This window comes from Nuphar pumila, chromosome 13 (genome assembly GCF_984573655.1).
Source record: "Nuphar pumila chromosome 13, dmNupPumi1.hap1.1, whole genome shotgun sequence".
NCBI lineage: Eukaryota > Viridiplantae > Streptophyta > Magnoliopsida > Nymphaeales > Nymphaeaceae > Nuphar > Nuphar pumila.
Window position 1 is genome coordinate 13929691 of NC_143261.1, and position 21274 is coordinate 13950964.

General features: G+C 37.2%; 2 protein-coding genes across 3 annotated transcripts; both read left to right on the plus strand.

Moving 5' to 3' along the window:
* The first annotated feature begins 621 nt into the window (after nucleotides 1-621).
* Nucleotides 622-3505, plus strand: LOC149817837 (uncharacterized). 2 transcript variants are annotated; one of them, XM_089985846.1, is made up of 4 exons: nucleotides 622-771; nucleotides 2258-2467; nucleotides 2547-2616; nucleotides 2979-3505. In XM_089985846.1, the coding sequence occupies exons 1-4, from the start codon at nucleotides 674-676 to the stop codon at nucleotides 3048-3050; spliced, it is 450 nt and encodes a 149-aa protein (XP_089841972.1). In that variant the 5' UTR covers nucleotides 622-673; the 3' UTR covers nucleotides 3051-3505. The 2 variants fall into 2 exon arrangements, with proteins under 2 accessions (XP_089841972.1, XP_089841971.1); XM_089985845.1 differs by having other exon boundaries at nucleotides 3040-3505.
* A 13444-nt stretch (nucleotides 3506-16949) lies between these two features.
* On the plus strand, nucleotides 16950-18394 carry LOC149817838 (E3 ubiquitin-protein ligase CIP8-like). Its single transcript, XM_089984670.1, has one exon. The coding sequence runs from the start codon at nucleotides 17067-17069 to the stop codon at nucleotides 18126-18128; it is 1062 nt and encodes a 353-aa protein (XP_089840796.1). The 5' UTR covers nucleotides 16950-17066; the 3' UTR covers nucleotides 18129-18394.
* The last annotated feature ends 2880 nt before the right edge of the window (nucleotides 18395-21274 follow it).

A 21274-nucleotide genomic window follows, 5' to 3' on the forward strand; every position in this document is an offset into this window, starting at 1 on the left:
GTACAGCATATTCCAAATGGGATATGCGCAAAATGTGAAAAGACAAAAATACCCTTATCGGGTAAAAAGAGAAAAATGTATAAATATATATACTTATATATAGAGATACGTATACATATAATATATGTATACGTATCTCTATGTATATAAGTATATATATTTATACTTACAATAATGCTTTTGAGTATACATTTTAACAATCATATCATGTCAACACGTACTTGGCACTTCCATAAGTACCCATGGTACATAGCTTCTGATCTTAAACATTCTGAAGTATGTTTTTCTTCTGTTGTCCATACTCTTTTAAACTTAGTGATGTTTTCTGACATCCTGCTGTATGCTTTTAATCCGTTCTAAATTGTGCATCATCTTTATGTGTTTTTCTCCTGATGCTGTATTGCAAATATGTGCAGCTATGACCTGATATTGATTATTTATCCACTTTTGCAGTCTATTTCTAACTCATATGTACCATCTAATCAATGTGTTGGTCCTGTTGGGAGATCCTTGGAGGCAAGTAAATACAGCACAGTAGCAATTAAATATATTTTTATTGCTATAAAATGATTGTGGAAGTTCTCTGTTCAACTGCTACTTCCATTTTCAGGAGTTAACTGGTATCACCTTGAGTGAGTTCCAAAAGGGATTATGGGAAAATGACAAATCTTGCATGTCAAAGATCTCTGCTCTTTTTAATAAATATGGGGAAAAGCTTGACAAGTTGGATATTGGCAGCCGGTTCTCCATAGAGGAGTCATATTGTTTGAGGTAGGTACTGTGATACTTGACTAGAAGAGAAATGCTTTCATGGGCATTAAAATTGATTACATGTTGCTTGTTGGTTTGCATATTGACGATCTATGCTCAAGCAACTAAACATAAAGAGAAAAAAGAGGCACAAGAGGACGATGAAATTCCATTAGCTTTTTCATTAGGTGTACATATGCCTTATTAGGGTCAACCCCTTTCCTCAAATAAAATCCATATCTAAAATGCCCTTATATAAACAGCAATATTATATAAAAAAAGAAGGGCAGCTAGAAGACACTATTAAACTCACATGAAAACAGAAAATTACATCTATGTCTCTTACATTCTCTTATGTAGTATACAATCTATATACAACACTAATAGAAGAGGCTTTTCCCTTTTTACAGACCCCTTCAATCTTGTGAAGGTACTATACTAAGAGGTAGTGAAACTCTTTGTGAACATATCTGCTATCTGTTAAGTTGATCTGATAGAAATCAAGGAGATGTTTCTATTCAAATATGCTTCTCCTGCAAATTTTCTTAAAATGATACAAGCAAAGTTACAAACTAACTATAGCTCTTGGACTTCCGCCTTCACTAACCTACAGCATCTTAATAGGGATGGCATCTACAAAATTCTCTGGTCCCTGAAAATTTTGTTTCTCTTTCATGTTTGCTTCTATACTTCAAAACATGTTGGTAGTAGTTCCTTCTCTAATAATGCAGCCCAAACTGCTAGGTAACTAAGACATATTCTAGGGACCCCAATCTCCGTTAAATATCAGTTCAGATTTCACAGCTGGAAATATGATTTGAAAGGACCATCATGTACCATTTGGTGGTTCATAGATGGATCCCCTTTACCATATTTCATGTCGCTTTAGGGTTTCATATTGAATATACCATGGAATAATAATAGAATCTTGCAAATTATGACATAAATGCATACACATAATAGATAAACCAGAGTTGCCAGTCGAGAAAGCAGGAGCGGGAAGTGATACGGGAAGCAAGACACTTTCAAAATTTTAAGAAGCGGGAAGCGTGGGATGACTTAGAAGCGAATTAGGAATCATCTCGGAAGCGAAAAAAGAGAAAAATAAAAATAAAAATACAAAAAACTGAAAAAGTGGGAAGCGCGTTTCCCATTTTTGGGAAGCGTGTTTCCCTAATTTGGGAAGCACAGTTCCCAAAAATGGGAAACACGCTTCCCAAAAAAATTTTGCGCTTCACGGTGCCTTTCGGAAGCGCGGCGTTTTACGCTTCCTCACTTTCTTTGGCGTTTCCGGTAACTTTGAGATAAACGTCAACTTATTTTTTATAGTAATGAACCCCTTTACATGTATGGGATGATCACGTTCTACTTTTTTGGTTTTTTATTAAAAATTATGTTGACTTTTGTGGTTTTTTCCCTGTAGAGTTGTTTGCCAAGTCACTACCTTGACATCCTCAAGTGGAAAGCTTGTATCCTGACATATACACGGGGTTGTGTTGCAATACAGGTGTTGCTTTGTTCTAATTCATGATCAAGCACTACAAAATGAAGGGATAACATCAATGAGAGAACCAAGGACACACACATCAAAGCAGGACCACTTTCATGCTATTACCAGGGCTCCAACTGTTGCAAGGGCCATGTACCATGTTAGGGTGCTGGAAGCAAAAGAGCTTGATCCTTCAACTTTATATTCTGATGCGGATAGGCCTAGAAGGTCAGCATCATTATCTGTTCCTTTTGGATTATTCATTTTTTATGCTCTTCTGACAGAGTTACTCTATGTCAAACCACAGGAGACTACTGCCAGCATCGTCCATGTTGAAACATACTAATTGTCTCAATATGGAGGATGATATCACAGAGGTAATTTCTCATGTTTTTCTGAAGTTCTCCCTTTTTTCTTAGTTTCACTCATGTTGTATGCTTTTTGCAAGGGTTTGACTCCATGAAACTGGTCGCCTGCCATATGATGGATTTTTCTGACCTAACTTATTTTGTCCTGACCAACTTTGTGCATTCAAAGGACTGCTTTTTGTTTTGATTGCCAAAGTAATTCTTTGTTCGATGTTTGAGAATAGTTTGAGATCTGCAGTCTTTGTCCGATATTTGAGAATAGTTTGAGATCTGCAGTTCATTTTCACTTGTCAGCAGTTACGTTGTAGTATGTGTCTGTCTAAAGCATTTCTTGAAATCATCCTCTGAAAGTAATCTATGGATGTGGCCAGCCTCCTAATTCTTATTGTGGAACACCATGCGAAAGAATTATTTTGTTCATTGGTTGGTCAGGATGGCATTAGAGCTGCAGGCAGGAAGAAGGTTGGAGGCAATGAAAAAATAAGAACTCAGGGAAGGATGGAACTCATTCGGTTACTGAAAGGAAGCCAGCCTATGTAACAAGTTCAATCTTCATGGACAGATTGCTCTATTCAAAGGATGCTAATGGAACATTGTTCTGTAGTCCAGTTCGTATGACAAGTTCAACATACTTCACAGTTAGTTTGTACCATAGCATGAAAGCCTTTTCTTTGTAGTGTATCTGTAGAACTACTTTAGCCAATATTTTGACTCTTTTATTTTCGTCAGGTAATTTTTTATAATCTCCTTGTAATTCAGTCATACCTCGAGTCACTCCGGTTAGTGGACATGCTAGTGTCTACCCTGTACCAGCACTCCATGGTATTGTAAAGGTGTAAACACTCCTTGTGAATCAGTACCACACTTTTATGTTTGTATTCCAAAGCTGATTTCTTGTTCCTTCTGTTGCCAGATCATTTTTAGCTTTACCATGTTACCATTGAGAATCAATGGACCATTTATTTTCATATTACATTATTGGTGATTATTCTCTTCGTTTACACTTCATGAAGCATAATATATGATTAGAAGCACTTTTTTTATGTGAATAACATTGTTTCTTCGACTTACTGAATTTTTTTTAAGCAAAATCAAAAGATTGTCTCTTCGACTTACTGATTTTTTTTAAGCAAAATCAAAAGCTTGTTTCTTCGACTTACTGAAAACGTTTCCTTTTTCAAGCTGGGGATACCCCCACTGAAATTTGAACTCCGGACCATCTCTATTCAGATAGTGAGACTCTACTAATCCACCTATTTGTCTTTTTGCTAGAGCGGGGCACTACTGATCCAGGTAAAATATTGGCTATACTTATGGGTCCCCCCCCCCCCCCCCCCAAGATGAAACTCATAGGGGCAGGACACCAAACTTGTAGATCAAATCTGAAGGGTCCAATAAAAAAGAGGTGCCTTTCCCTGGTGGGTTTGGAATTAAAAATCAGTCTGAAAGAGCAGAGCTAATTAAAATTTAGAGACTTTCGCTGAGAGTTTTTCTAAAAAGTACACTTTTTGATAGGAAACATTCCTCCATGAGGGTGATGGATGAGTGTTTCCTACCAAGAAAATTTATTTTTGCACTCCCCACCACCCATGTCACCTCCATCAACACCACCCTCCTCTCTCTCATTTTTTCATAATTTTTCACTTTATTTCTCTAGTGCTACACAAACAAGTGAAAAACTTTCTTTTAAAAAACTTCTATGAGAGTTTCTCTTCCAAACGTGCCCTTAGTGTAACATATGCACACTCTTGGTGCGAACTGCTACGTTAAGGCATAGATTTCAACCATTCAATAAAATTTGATTAATGCATGAAATACCAAGTGATTTTTAAATGTGTGAGGTGCATAAATATATTGTCACAAGTTGGGGGAATTAGTGGGAAGACAAATTGAAAAAGATACCATAAGTGCTTTTATGCGTTTCCAAAAAAGAGTATTTCGCAGAAATCGAAAGAAGAAAGAGCTAGACTTTAATAAATTCTTCGTAATGCACAAAGTGATAATTGTCAAATTGAAAGAAAGGAGAATAAAAATGATACTTTACATCAACATACCAAAAAAACCTTATGGTCACAAATATCACTACATTTTGTAATATTATCAAGTTTTCAAAATGGTGATTTTCTGAAATATCCCTTATATTTGTGTCTGTACTGTAGACACTCACAAATAACCTCTCTCTCTCTCTCTCTCTTACACGTAATCTACTAAATGTTCTTGCTGAAATACCACCTTCATATTTTTGTTAGTTCCAAAGCATAAGCAAAAGAATTTAAAACTCTCATTGGAGCCCTTACCTCGCTGCTCTCAACGTAAGTAAAATTGGTTTTTGGCCTCTCCAAGAAAAACTAAATATCTTGCTTATGTTTGGCCCTCCCCAAATAAAAGTTTCTTGGTCCGTCCCTGCTAGCCGTCTTACCTGCTTTAAGGTTGGGGCCACTCTTCTCGCTAGTTAACTTTACCTTTCTTCTTACACTGACAAATAAAATTTGACAATGCCACCACCTTGACATCATGTGACACATCCATGTGCATGATGGGACAAATACAAGTTGAGCCTACTTGTGATAGAACAAGGTGGACACAGTGCCCACATTCTCCAAGTTGTATCTTTTATCTCAAGAAATTTCATTACCAATAAATTATAGGTATGATGGTTATATAAAGTTCTCCGCTTGTCTGGTAGGAGCAGCTAGTGCACGTCACCTTGTGTTTGGATGTTGCAATTTCAAATCCCAATGGTATCATTGTATAAAAGGTAAGGGTCTGCTTAACCCTAGCTTGCCTCTAAAAAATGTTACTGGATTTGGGGTTAGATGAGATAACTGAACGAAGGTTGTGGGTTCGAATGACTAGGGCTGGTAAACAAACCAAGCATCCCATGAATCAACTGGTGCTAGACTCATTCAGGTGAGCTTAAATGCAAGGTTGTTAAATGCGATGAGGCGAAGCGAGGCGTTGAGCCCGCGCTTCGCCTCTGAGGCATACGCCTCTCACAACTGGTATGGAAGTGAAGCAGTGTGAGGGGAGGCAGGGAGCGGCGGAGGAGCAGTTGGCTGACATGTGGTGGTGGATCCATCGACACTTGGGGTTAGCACAACCGACGAATCGGGCGGAGGAGGAAGACTTGGGGATGAAGGAGGGGATTCCGGAGGTTGATGAGGGGCAATTTGTGCATCACAGCAACGCCTCAGTACCTTGAGCGTGCGCCTCGCCCAGAGCCGGACCTGTAAAGAGGCCAATGAGGCTTGGGCCTCAGGGCCCCTTGGCCCCCAAAAAAATTAGGGGCCCATTTTTAAGGCCAATGAGTATTGTTTAGGTAGTTTATATAATTTTTTTTTATATTTTTATTTAATATATTATAAATATTTGGAATATTATATTTATTTAATGTGAATGCAAATTTTATTGTTATTTTGATTCTTTAAAAAAAAATCGAAGGGGCTGCCCCCGAACTCCTACCATTAATAGGGGGCCCATTTTTTCCCTCCGCTTCAGGCCCCATAAAACACATGTACGGCTCTGGCCTCGCCTCTGAGGTGTACGCTTCAGATACTGAGGCGTACGCCTCTCATAACACTGCTTAAATGAATCAAGCAACTCATTCAGCTTAAATGAATCAAGCTTGAACACAAAATGCTAGACTCAGCTCGGCTCAGGTGAGCTTATATATATATATATAGTATGAAATATTTTTGCACAAACCAGCTTGTGTTTGGCTTATCTCGTTCAAGGAGGAGCTTAGCTCGAGCTCTGCTAAATATGATTATGAGCTAAATTACAAGCTCAATTCACTGGCAAACCCTATTCATTTTTTTCAGCTTATTTACCAACGAAGCGTGAGAAAAAGTTTTATTTTTGACCTTTAAATTTAAGCAAAATTCAGATTATTTTCATGCAAAATTCAGAATTTAATATTCATGTAAAATGTCGTTGGACGTGTCTCAGAATTTTGAGCTCAACGATATTTTAGTTTTCTAAATCTGGGCTACGGTTGACCCAAAAATCAATCTTTTTCTAAAAATTGAGCAGCTTATCCAAATGGATCTGAAGTTGGATTGGGTTAGATCCGATGCATATGATCACAATTATTATGGATTTGGATCTTATTTAAGACCTACTTTAATCTAGATCTTGATCCATTTTTGTTTTGGGTATGTGTTTAGATTTTGAATCTAGATCCGGATCCAAATCCAATGGCCAACGTTTTTACAAGCTTTAAATTCAGTTAGGGGCTTTAAATTGGAGTTAATTAAGTATAAAAAGTCTTCCTAGTCAATTTGACTAATTTTGAAAGCTTTTAAACAATTAATAATTAATAAATACAAAAAAATAATTATTTAATTTTTATTAATTTTGAGTTTAAGATTAAGGCTGATTAGGGCTTTTTAAGATGAGTCCTCATACTTACCTATAAAGAGCTAAGAGGGTTTAAAATGACTAAAAAAAAATTACAAAGTTTTAGAAAAGTCAAAAAAAATTTAAGTTTGGAAATTTTGAAAAGAAGGAAGGTGAGAGTGGGTCCCAAGGGGAAAACCCTTCATCTCTAGCCCATCTAAAGAGGGCTGGAGAAGGGGCCTCTCCCTCACTTTATTAAAAAAAAAATTTAAGAAAAGGGGTAGGAAGAAAGAGAAAGAAAGAAAGAGAGAAAGAAAAGAGAAAAAGAGAGGAAAAAAAAGAAGAAGGGGGGGATTCAACCTTCTCCAGCCATCAAATCCACCTTTCACCATCATTTTCTTCATTCTGGATTCATGGTACGGGTCTTTCTCTTTTCTCGTATGAGAAAAAGAGCCTAAATAAGCTTTAGGCAATATTTTTATGAGGAATCATGGATTCTATCTTGATCTTTCATGGTTTAATCTATAAGAATCGATGTAGAAATGTTAGATTATGTTAGATTTATATTCCTATGATTTTTTCTGCATGTTTTTATGTTTTCTCCAATATATATAAAAATATACATGTAGAAACATGTATGTACATGTATATATATGTTTTTGTTTTGTATGGACACTTTGGTAAGGTCTGGACAAATTTGTCTCATGTTTTTAGCGGGTTAATTTGGACTGATCTACCCATCGTGAAGATGGACAGATCTGGCAAGATTTGAGCCTCTATCCATTCTGGATAGATCTATCCCCTGGACATGTGTATATTTATGGACAGGTGGACATGGGCTGTGGTTCTTAAAACAGAACCAGATTTATGGAAATAAAAATATGTGTATATTATGTTAATATAAAATTTTTGAATTTATGGAGGTTTTGGTTTGGGATAGGACAGACAACTGTCCGGTCCCAGCCTAGATAGTTGGTTGAGACAGGACAGTCCGTTGTTCAGTCTCAGACAACTGTCCAGATTGATGGTGGACCACTGTTGATGTAGAAAATATTATAATACACGCACACACACACACACAACATATATATTTGGCTCTAGCCGATTCAGTCGGCTGGACTGAATCTGAAACAGTCCAGTCCCAGCCCACTGGTCAGCTGGGGCGAGCATGCTGTCATAGCGAAAAAATAATAATATAAATTTTTTTTTTATGCTTAGGCTAGCCCAGCCGACTGTTCGACTAGGCAGCCCATAGGCTGGCAGGCCCCAACGACTGTCGGCTGGGCAACCAATAGCCTGTCAGGTCGGCTCGACAATGCAGTTAGAAAAAAATATATAATAATGCAAGGGTTAGAGATTGTCATTCATAGGTTCCATGTTTTGCAATGTGTTTTGCTATAGGATTGTTTTCCATCAATCCATTTTTGTTGATTGTCTCATCCCCAACCAAATGAACTCAAACATGCATACAGTGGTATCGTGCTAGAGAGGATGTTCCATCATTTCACACTCGTACTGGACTGTGTGATTAACATTGAGATTGTCATGTTCATGCACCCTGAAACATGGGTGCAGTAATGCATACATAGAGCCCTCCTGTGCCACCTTGGCTTGGCAAGTATTACTAACAAAAAAAAAGTGGGACCCCTCTAATATGTATACAATTGAAAGTTTGTTGTATTATTTTTTTTTTTCAGTTTTTGGTCAAACTTTAAGATATGTTTGGGAGCTGGAAATGGGGATTTAATAATTCCCACCTACCCTGGAACAACATTGGGCGGATGTGCAACCTTTTACGCTCAGCCTAACTCGGTTCGGCTGAGTAAGCTTTATATATATATATATTTCTGAATAAGTATAAAAAAGCGAGATACAAAGGAAATGCTAAGTAAGGCCAGATTTTTATGCAACGAATGTTCAATTTTACATTTTCAAGAAAATTGCATGTGAGATGCTCATAATTTTTGTCTAAATTTCACATATATTAAAAGATTATAGGAGGTTCAGATTTAGCATGCCAAATATACATATTTATGTCTGGACTTTTTCACACTTAAATGCCCATGTTATTTTCAGACTTGCACATGTTAAAAGTTTGGGTTTTATGCATGCAAAAATATGAACTCATGCATGCATTATATACAGTTTTACATGACGATACTTATTTAGATTTTTGCATGATCATTTTTTGACTGTTATACATGTTATCATGGGAACATTCAAACATGTTCTCATGCTTAGCAATGTTGTCTTGAGTGCAGGCAACATAAATTAGACATGGTGGGTACACGCATGGTACCCCGGGCTTGCTGAAATGGCTAGAAGAATTACTGTTGAAGCATAATCATGATATTTTAATGCTATGTTACCTACATAGGCATGTAGTGAGCATGTGCAAATCCTGAAATTAATGTTGTTTCATATATGCATATTTGCATGAATGTTCGCATGATAAGTATGAGATGATTCATGAAAAGAAACCTATAGTTTGCATGATCGTGTAAACACATGCATATGAAAGTGTTATCTACGCACATCCTTGTATAATATATGTGTGAATGTGCATCCCGAAAGCATTATGTATTTTGTCGGTGTGCGATTGCATGAGTGTTCACATGTATTAATTTTAAATGATTCATGAATGAAAGCATGCATTTAGCATGGATATGTGAGCTCATGCATATGGATATTATTATCACATGCATATCTGTAAATTGGTATTTATGATTGTGCATCGAAAGACATGTGATATGAAAAGAATGCAATGACATGTTCCTTAAGATTTTTGCATATGAATGCATCGTTGATCAAAATAAATCACCGTAGGTTGTGTGAGCCTTGGGCATGTGTTGCTCTTTATTTAGTTGATTTATGTATTACAAAAATCAAAAGTGCTATTATTATTTTTATTGCATTATTCTATGTTGCCACGAGCTATGGTCTCGTGAAGAGTTTCACATGTTGATTTGCAAGCATATGTTATTGATTATGCATGTTGAATTGCAACATTTAAAAGAAGATGAATTAATAATAAGATAAAAAAAATTGAAGAATAGTGTAATCTGTGTTTCCTTGATATCATTTCTTTAGTGTATGAATCTTGGATATTGCAGTTTTGGAAAAACTGTGAGGATACTAAAACTCTATGTGCGTTGTTGTTGCCCCTGAACCCGATATCGATGTTCTTCTCCTGACCACGATTTTAGGGAGAGTCTGTTACTTTGCCTGAGGGTGGTGTGTAAATACAACTGTTGTTTGGTATACCAAGAAAAATGATACTTGTAGATGCTGATGTCCCTGGTGTCCCGACATTAGGTGTTGATTTCTAATATTTCGATGGATGATGTTGTTTCTTGATATCGGTCGAGGGTTAAATTTGGAACCTAGTAATAAAATACTTGTATGCTATGTTACCCTAGTAACCCTACTTGACCTCAGAAATTCTTACCCGTTTTGAGTATCCGCGGGCAATGATACTTAAAAATAAAAATTTTAACTGTGTGCATTTATTAGAGACATGCATATAAAAAAACTTTGATAAAAGATAATAATTTATTCATGCATTGCACTGAATCATGCATATTTTTGCTATGTATTAGATCATGCATATTTACTTGTTTCCTTACCTGTGATATATTGGATAATGCATAATGTTGTTCTTTAATGCATGTTAAACATCTTTAATGCTTAAATTGTGATCCCTGTTGTTATTTAATTATTTTTTCATGCTTAGTAATTGTTCTCTATTTTATGAATGATTAGTTGAATATGAATGTGTTATATTTATGTTCCTTTAAAATATTCCGTGAATCTTATTTATGTTCGTTGTTTTTATTTGATTCATTAGAAGGGCCTTTGCGCAAGATTCTTTAGATTCTGACACCCTACTTTTGGTGTTTTTCGCAACCTTAGATGTCTAGTGGAGATGACTTGCTTTTAAGAAGAGTTACGAGAAAACTACACGACTACATGGTAGATTCTTGGAATGACGTGACTTTTTTTTTTGCTTTTTTTACTTTCATTTACTTATGTCTCAGACTTTTTACATCTGAATAAATAAAGTTTGGTTTGATTTTGGTTTGGTTTGATATGAAAAATGAGTATAAGATCCCTTGTAGTGATATTTGTGTTTAACTGTAAAGTTCCCGGGTCTATGAGATCGTTTCGGTGCTTGTTTAAAATTTTTTTATCACTTTTCATGAGTATGAGTTGAGGTTGTTACACTACAAGTGTTATTATCAACTTGCCTATTAAAAAAAAAGTTTTCTTTATATTTAATAAACAAAACTATTTATCAGATTAATGAAAACCAATCAAGATCGATTCATTAGACTGAACTTCATTCTTTTTTATAACGGCAAGAAAAAATGAAAAATATTTACAGTGTAAGAGGCCATGAAATATAATATACAACAGTGGAAGTTGACAGAGTCTTTGGCTGCCTCATCTGGGTGTTGGGTCTAGTCTTGTCAAGCCAATCTAAGCACACAAAGTTTAATTGATCTATGAAATCCCCCTGGAATATGATGCCAACTTTTGAAAATTGCAGTCTGTAGTTTGCAGAGAATCATCCTTAGCTGCTAGTGGACGCTTGTGTTTAGCTCACTAGGGAACATAGTTGGGCCAGTGAGCAGAAAGGGGCCAGGTTATTGGCGTTCTGGACCTACCCTATGCCTATGTGGGTCCCGGGGAAATCGTCCCGAGCACCTTTTCGAGATTCCCCACAGTCTATCTTTTCCAATGTACTCATACCAATAATGTGTGCATCTGCTTTAAACAATGAACAAATGTTGAGTGATATTTTGAATTTGGTGCTGCTGTTGGGACTTGGAATCAATTCGTATAATTAAAGGGCCAGTTCATTAGAACATTGGCAGCTTCGGAATGTATCGTACTTGTTACAAGCTTATTTTAAACCACCGAAGCTTGCTTCAGAAATATGAAACTATATATTTCTTTCAAGCTTTACGAGAATCTCCCTTTAAAAAACGAAGAGATTCCTTCTTTTGGTATGAAAACGAAGTTCCTTGATGCTTGAAATATGTTCTTTATGTTAAAAGAATTGTACTTCCTTGTTTTAAGAAATAACTTTGAATAAAAAATACAGGTTTTAACTATACTTTTATGTAGGGATGGTTGTGGACCGGGGGGAAAGCGGGCCCCGCCCCGCCTCACCCTGTTTGGACCAGGTATGAAACAGGGATGGAGGCGGAGATGAAGGTTAAAATCCATCCCCGTCCGGGGGTGGAGGCGGGGATGGACATGCACTTTTCCCCGCCCCACCCCGTCCCTGCCACGATCCCCGCCTCATCCCCACCCCGACCACTTTTCCCCGCCCCGCCCCGCCCCGCCTCATCCCCGTTTGAACCGGGGATGGAGGACATGAAACGGGGATGAAGGCGGGGATGGAGGATAAAATCCATTCCCCGCCGGGGATGGATGCAGGGGTGGAGGATAAAATCTTGAGGCGGGGCGAGGGTGGAGACCTTGTCCCCGGCCCCGCCCCGCCCCACTGCCATCCCTAATTTTATGTCATTTTCTACTCATTTCTAAGTTGTTTTTTATTGGTTTTGTCTTATGATTGGTAAACCTTTACCGATCATGCACCCAAGCATTTCTTAAACACTAGCTTGCACGCACTTGTTGCTATGGTAATTATGAATGTAAATAAAACTTTCTTGATTTTTTTTTTAATATTTAAACAAAGAAACCATCCTCAGGATCATAGACCTAGCCGCAGCTTTGCTGGCCGTTCGTCATCCTGACAACATAATTGTGTTTTTTCATTAGATAACTAGAGAAAACCACCCCAATGATCACAAGCTCATTGATTTTAAAACCCTGGGTTTGTCTTGCTCACTAGTGAGTATCCTATATACCCGGTTTGGGCCTTGCAGCAAGGACAAATACTTGTGGAATTCCAACTTGTAACCTCCCTTAAGCTTGATGGCGTTCATGAATCATACCTACCCCATGAGCATGTTTAATAGCTAGAAAGATGTAGGAAAAGTGATGCAAAACGAAATTTTTTGACCCTTCTAAATGAGAGAGACTTTTTCGATAAGAGTTTTTTTTTCTAAAAAGTACACTTTTTGATAGAAAACATTCTTTCATGGAGAGGGGTGGAGGAATATTTCCTACCAAATAAAATTTGTTTTTACACTCTCCACCACCCATTTCACCACATCTCATCACCACCCTCCTCCTCTCTCTCATTTTTTCACATTTTTTTATTCTGTTTTTCTTATGCTACACAAACAAGCGAAAAAACTTTCTTTTGGAAAACTTCTCATAAGAAAAAATTTATTTTTCTATGAGAGTTTTTCTCTCTTCCAAACGTGAGTTTACAAACCAATGGAATAAGAGCATGATACTTTCAAAATACGGCTTACAATATTAATGTTTAATACGTTTTTGCAATATTATTGTGTTTTATATTTAATGATGTTTTTGCAATCTGAATTTCATGACGTTTTTCCAATATTATACAATATTAACAATCTTTAATATTTAATATTTTGTGTTTTATATTTTAAAACTTACATGTGCCAATATCTTCTGCGACACTATTTAACAAAAGCAATTTTTTTCATAGATCTAGAGATTCTTAATAACGAGATCTTTGACAATGGCGATACTCAAATACAAGTTGATTGTGGTTTGCTTTATTCAGGAGAGGCTTTTTTGCAACTACCACCCTCTTGATTAGTTACTGCATGAACATTTAATTGAGATTTTTTTTTTTATAATCCAAGGGAAAACCTCATCGCTAGGGATGGCAGTGGGGCGGGACGGGGGACAAGGTCGCCACCCCCGCCCCGCCTCAAGATTTTATCCTCCACCCCCGCCTCCATCCCCGGCAGGGAATGAATTTTATCCTCCATCCCCGTTTCATGTCCTCCATCCCCGGTTCAAACGGGGATGAGGCGGGGCGGTGATATTGCGGGGAAAAGTGGTCGGGGCGGCGATATTGCGGGGAAAAGTGATCGGGGCGGGGTTGGAGCGGGGAAAAGTGCACGTCCATCCCTGCCTCCACTCCCCGACGGGGATGGATTTTAACCTTCGTCCCCGTTTCATACCCTTCATCCCCGGTCCAAACGGGGCGAGGTGGGGCGGGCCCCCGCTTTCCCCCGGTCCACTGTCATCTCTACTCATCTTCTATCCTTAAGGTTTCCCCTGCCCACCGAGGAGTACACCCAGCTTCAACCTTGTGGCAAGGGACGTCACCTGTGGGTTTCAAACTTGTGACTTCCTGTCAACTCGGTGACATCCACAAGTCGTCCCTACCAGATGAGTGGAGCCCTTGCGGGCAGGAAAGATGGAATAATTAAGTTGCAAACATTTCAAGAACCATATATAGAATTTGGGTCACCAATTATTCAACAGCTAAGAAGGGTCAAAAAGAAGCAACAAACACTTGAGAAAAGATAAGGCAACCAAAGTGACAAAAGTTAAAAACGGCAAAATATCAGCAGTAAAAAATTGGAAGATTTTGAAAATTTTCATAAATCTCGCTTTTTTTTTTTGGCAAAATCTCAACAATAAAAAATAAATTACAAAATCTAAAACAATATTTTTATAAGAAAATATAAAATAAAATACATTTAAAAATCTCAAGGGTTTTAATGATAAATATCTGTTAAAAATGTAAATCTTATGATATTTGTCACTGTTTGAAAATCTCGCAAGAAATTGCGTTTTAAACTTTCAAGCAATTTCTAGCGACCCCATATTTGTCACAGAGATGGCAACCTCTCTCTTTTCTCTCTCTATAGGGATGTTTGAAAAAGCTTTTGAGAAATTTATGGAACTTTTAGCACTCTTTTGGTTATCAACCAATCAAGTGATTGTTTTTTTTTTATTATTATAATAAAAAAACCAATCAAGTGAAAAAACTTGTGCCACCCAAGAAATTTCGTTACCCAAAATTCTCACCTAGAATATCCAATAAGGTGGCTGAGAAAGATCTCCTTTCACAGCCACATATCCACCAAAAATGGAAGAGAACCAAAGGAGTTGAGAGCTATTCATTCTTGTCATTTAACATGATTTTTTTTCTTCTCTCCCTCTTCTTACTTTTGTTACTTAACATGAATTTTCCTCCTTCCCTCTTTCTCTCTCTCTGTCTCTCTCTCTCTCTCAATATATATATATTGTCAAAATAAAATCGAATTGGCTAGTTCAAATAAAATCAGTTCACTGATTTTCTTGAAAATTGGGTGAATCCTTTTTTTTCCTAGTTTTTATGATAATTATGATATTTAGTGGCTATTTGATTTTTTATGCATTAGATGCATATTTTAGATTTTTATTGGACCCTATAAGTCATCATTTACTTTCTTTATGTAGTTAAAAAAAAGTCTTTTTTCTATGGTTTGAAAGAACCAAAAATTTAAAAGTTTATTTAAAATGATTCGAATCAATGATAAATGAATTACTTTGAATATAACTTTGGTTCAGAAAACGATTTTGGAAACATATACATACACACACAAGATCAGTGCTAAATATGACCTGATAATAAATGAAACATTATCGGATTTTTAGTGTTTTTTCAAAATTCTAACCGCACAGATGTGTTTAGCACGGTTGATTTAACAGAAGCTAACACTCAAATCGTGCATTTGGGATGAAAAAAATAATATTTGAAGCCACAACATTTTATGAAAATTGTAGGCTGTCAATTTTTGAAACCTTATAAAAACCTGTCAATGCAGCAGAATCAAATCCTTCAAGAACTGATTCTTATAAAAACAAACATATAAACTACATTTCTACGGTTAAAATTTAAAAAAAAACACAGAAAAATTGATAAAATATTTCATTTAGCACCGTGCCATATTTAGCACGGATCATGTATCCTATATATATACATAAGTTAATGTTTGGTGTCATTGAAGGGACCACTAAGCTTATCCTATATATATACATATAAAAGTTAATGTTTGGTGTCATTGAAGGCACTGTTAAACTGCACATCATAGATTCAAGCTTTTATTGACTCATCTGACTACATATATGCGGTTCATTTGCTACGGACCAAACTTTGAATTGTATCATTTCAATCTCAAAATATGAGTTTTTGAGCTGTGAAATTTTAGTGAATTGTGAGCTTTTGATTTTTGAAATTCTTAAAAAACCTGCTTACACATGATCACATGATTCAAAACTCATTTTCTAATGCACACATCTTGTAGATCACATTCATAATGTCTGATCTAAAAAAAATCTAAAAAACATGAAAGGGTGATTTATATTAAATAGTTAGTTATATGAAATTATTTTACTAAATATTAACTCCCTCTTTATATATATATGTGTGTGTGTGTGTGTGTGTTCAGACACCAGAAGAAGGCTTAAAGTAGAAAAATTGTTACTATTGCTTCTTCCTCTTCCTCACCTATTTCACACAAGCACAAAGTTTAGAAGCAAGAAAAAATCTCATAAGAAAAGAAAAATTTTCTTATGAGAAGTTTTGATATAAGGATTTTTTCAAATGAAATTTTTTGGCTTGATTGTAGTAAAAAAATTAGGGTTCTAAGCTCACCCTCTATTAAAGGAAGATAGGGAGAAAGGGATTGATCAAACCCCCTCTTAGAGAGAGAGAGCATCGGTGTAAGATAAAGATGGTGGAAGGCAGCAGAGTGACAGCTAGAATGAAATGCTTTGAAGGTGAAGGGTTGCTATAATGCAAAAAAAAAAAAAAACTTTTGATATGAATTTGTTTTCTACCGTTTAGGAGAGATGAAGATAGGTAGAAGAATTTTTCTGATCAAAAATTTGAGTTTTTAGAAAAACTTTTCTTTCAAAAAAATTCTCACGTTTAGATGGGATGGAAAGTCGGCACTTTTTCTTTCCTGATTACATTTATCCTACCGTTTTTGTCGCTTCCAAAAGCGTTCATAATTAAAGATGACACTGAAATAAACAAAGAATAATGAATGGTAAACTTGGATTCGCAGCGATAATTTGGGGTGTCTATCACGTTCTTACAGGCTAAGCAGCTCTCTCTCTCTCTCCCCCTTTGTCTTTGCGCCCTCGCCCTCACTCTTTTTCCCTTCCTTCCCTTGCTGCCCTCGCCCGGACGCCGAGAGAGAGAGAGAGAGAGAGAGTGAGAGAGAATGGCGTCGCCATCGTCGGCAGGGGCGGCCGAGGAGGCCCTTCTCTCCCATTGGTGCTACCAGTGCGACAGGCGCGTCGCCGTCGAGCCCCACTCCTGCCAACCCGACATCGTCTGCCGCGACTGCAAGAACGGCTTCGTCGAGTTCATCGGCGCCCCTCCCCCTCCCACCGCCACCACCGCCGGTGACGGCGGCAGCAACCGCCCGGATCCCTCGTTCAATCGCCAGTTCCTGCAAATCCTCCGCCTCTTCGCCCACGCGGCTCAGATTGGCCACCACCCACAAAGCCCAACACGCCCAAGAGACGATTTCCCTGCCGCCAGCGGCAGTGATGGTGAACTCCCTTGGTATGGGGTCGAAGAATCGGATTCGGCTGACCCACCGGAAAACGAAGATTTTCTGCGAATCGAACTCGATGATGGGTGGGAGGAAGCTACCTTTGAAGGGGACGATGATGAAGACAACGAGGAAGAGGGCGAGGAGCAGGCGTCCCCGGAGACCGAGGGGCAGAGAACCAGGCGCCGCGATGTCGTTAGGGTTCGGATCAGAGATCGGAGTTTGCAGTTCTCCGGCAGCGGCCGGTTGATCGATTGGCAAGAGATTCTCAGAGGGTTGGAGGACAACAGCATCGAATTGAGGGTGGAGTTCCCCGGGAGGGACGGGGAACGTTACGTGGGGAACCCAGAAGATTATGTTGATGCAACAGGGTATGAAGTGGTGCTGCAAAATCTGGCTGAGAACGATGGTGCCTCGAGGAAAGGGGCGCCGCCTGCTTCGCGGTCGGCGATTCTTGGCCTGCCAACCGTTGTCTTGGGCAAGGATGGGGAGAGTCATATGTGTGCCATCTGCAAAGAAGGGGCATCTTTGGGTGAGAAGGGGAGAGCATTGCCCTGCAGGCATGTCTACCATGAAGAATGCATTCTTCCTTGGTTGAATTCAAGGAATTCTTGCCCTGTTTGTAGGTATGAGCTCCCTACAGATGATCCGGAGTATGAAGAGCATAGGAAGAGGGTAGGGAGTTCTTCTGTGGAAGATGGGTCTTTGAGTAGTGGACGTCAGTGAATAAAATTGGTGATGGTAGTAATGGTGATGGATGATGATGAGTATGATGTTTGTTGTCGTTAGTAATAACTGTGATCAATGTTGTATATAAATTGTGTTCTAGTCTTCTTTTGTTCCATTCTGTTTCATGTCTTTTTATCCTTTGATGCTTTTTCCTTTCTTTGCCTTTTGTTTCATGAATTTCATGAGAACATAGAAAAGCATGTATTTGGTATGTTTAATATTCTCCCTTTTTTCTCTTCCTTTTATACTAATAACTTTCCATCTTAGCCGACCCCTTCTCGTTATTTGTTTTCTCCTTTTCAAGTTTGTTAATTAGTACGTTATAGTAGTTCAGTTCATGGGATTTGCAAACTTGATGAAAAGAAAAAATTGTTAGCTCATGGTGTAGTTGTCTTGTGCATCACACGTTATTACAACAAATGAAGTTGTGTTTGATGCTGCACTTCATTTCATTTTTTGTTTTCGAAGTCTGACTAGGATTGAATTTGTTGCCACCTTTTTGTCAATGATGTTTATGAATATTTTTATGATTTGTTTTTCTAATTAATTCTCTTTTGTATATGTTAACCATTCTGATGTATTCTCTCACTTTATTGACTGTGATCGTTTTCTAAAAATTCACTGTTCTACATAACTTTAGCCATTCTCTAATGTCTGATATTTCCTACTTTTTTTCATAAACTTTCTTCTATTTAGTTTCTTCCTTTCTTTGTCCCCCATTTCTTACTGAGTCATTTTTTTTATAGACTTCTTATTGAACCTTTGAAGGCAAATCTTGGAGCAATACGAATTTCATGGAATTTTTGTGCATGGATGGATACATCATTGCATTACTTGTCCTTGTCGCGAATGGTCAGAATTTAACACATGTTTGATTATGTGCTTGTTGAATTTGCAATTCTTCACATTTGCATATTTTGTTTATGGAAAGAATTATCTCAATAGCTAAATACTAATGCAAACATGTTCATGTGCATACAAAATACTTAAATTCCAAATTGGTTTTGCTGGAAACAGAACCATCCTTGAGTGAAAGAGAAATAGAATACTTAAATTCAAAATTGGTTGTGGCGCATAGTTAATGCTTTCAACAGTCATTTTCTTTTTTTAATTGGAATGAAGGCTTCTTGATTGTGTAACCCTTTTCTTTTTAGTGATGTCAATCAATATTAAAAAAGTTAATCCATTATCCTCAACATCAAGTGGTATCTGTAGATCTTTTTAACATGTTACATGTGGATGTGGATTTATTTTAGCAATCACACTTTCATGCTTTCTGCTGTAGTAAATTTAAATTAGTGGATATGATATGTGGGGCTTGTCTTCAAATGCTCAGCTAACTTTAGAAATATCATATTGCTTCTAAAAATTGCAGTGGTTTAGCTAGCACTGTGTATGTTTTGGTGGGAGATAATTTGTGCTTATAGCTAGCAGGATTGTGCTAAAAATAATAGTTTTTTTTGGCTAAATCTCCTAGAACCTTTGTGGATTAATATATTTGCAGTTGTAGATAATCCTAGAATTACTCTTTGATTAAAGTATGAATAATCAAATTTTGAACTCACCAGTTCTTTCAACTATTTTCATCTAAATAATTGAACTTGTCATTTCTTTAAGCGATACCCATCTAAATATTTTTTTTAATATCCTTCACCACTAGGAGATCTAAACTTGTTCTTGCTGTAGTTTAACCCATGCAAGTGTTATGAACTGCCTAGACTTCTTAATTTTCTGTCAGTATAGCACATCTGCTTTCTGATTGGCTTGTGGGCCTCATGATGTTTAGTTTTATACATTTGCATTACTATATGGCTTGTTGTTGGGTTTCCACTATTGTATTTCATTATTTACTCTTTGCTGACCATATCTCGGTCTTGATGATTTTTCTTTATGTAATAAATAATTCATCATATATTTGTTGTGAACATATTTTATGTTGGTAATTGTTCTTAATACAATTTTGTGTAAAATTTTGATTTTTTTTTTCTGATGCCATGAAGGATTTAAGACACAAGTTTTATTCTTTATTTATTCATGTTAGTAGCTATTCTGATGACACAAGGATTTAAGATGCCTAATGAGTGGAGGAAGAGTACTTTGGTGCCTTTATATAAGAATAAGGGTGATATACAAGATTGCACAAACTATCGTGGTATAATACTCATGAGTCATACTATGAAACTTTGGGAGAGGGTGATTGAGTCTAGGTTGAGGAAGGTTGTCATGATATCGGAGAATCAATTTGGTTTTATGCCTGGAAGATCAACTATGGAAGCTATACATCTTCTTAGACAACTTATTGAAAGATATAGAGAGAGGAACAAAGATTTGCATATGGTTTTTATTGATTTAGAGAAGGCATACGATAGAGTACCTAGGGACGTTCTCTGGTGGACAATGATGAAGAAAGGTGTTTCTCTCAAGTACATTAGTATAATTAAAGATATGTATGAAGGAGTAGTAACCAATGTCCGCACTTGTGAAGGGGTGACAACCAATTTCCCGATAACGGTTGGGTTACATCAAGGATCTGCTTTAAGCCCTTTCCTATTTGCAATAGTGATGGATGAGCTTACGAGATCAATTCAAGAAAATGTACCGTGGTGTATGTTGTTTGCTGATGATATTGTTTTGATTGATGAGTCTAGAGCTGGGGTTAATGCTAAGTTAGAATTATGGAGACAGACATTGGAAGCTAGAGGTTTTAAGTTGAGTAAGAGTAAGACTGAATATATGGAATGTCGGTTTAGTAAGCAACGAAGTAGTGATGGGAGTGTAGTGAAGCTTGGTGAGCAAGATATACCGGTGAATGATTATTTCAAATATTTGGGATCCATCATTCAAAAGTATGGAGAAATTGATGGAGATGTAAATCATAGGATAAAGGTTGGGTGGATGAAATGGAAAAGTGCTACTGGAGTGCTGTGCGATCGTAGAATGCCATTGCGGTTGAAGGGAAAGTTTTATAGGACGACTATTAGACCCGCTTTACTATATGGTACGGAATGTTGGGCTGCCAAGAGACATCATATTCAAAAAATGAGTGTAGCTGAGATGCGGATGCTTAGATGGATGTGTGGAAATACAATAAAAGATAAGATTCGGAACGAAGAGATACGTAAGAAGGTAGGTGTTGCACCCAT

Coding starts and splice junctions, on each gene's coding strand:
- LOC149817837 (XM_089985845.1), top strand. CDS start 674: ATGTCAAAGATCTCTGCTCTTTTTAATAAATATGGGGAAAAGCTTGAC. Junction 772..2,257: donor GAGGAGTCATATTGTTTGAG/GTAGGTACTGTG, acceptor GTTGCAATACAG/GTGTTGCTTTGTTCTAATTC. Junction 2,468..2,546: donor GATGCGGATAGGCCTAGAAG/GTCAGCATCATT, acceptor GTCAAACCACAG/GAGACTACTGCCAGCATCGT.
- LOC149817838 (XM_089984670.1), top strand. CDS start 17,067: ATGGCGTCGCCATCGTCGGCAGGGGCGGCCGAGGAGGCCCTTCTCTCC.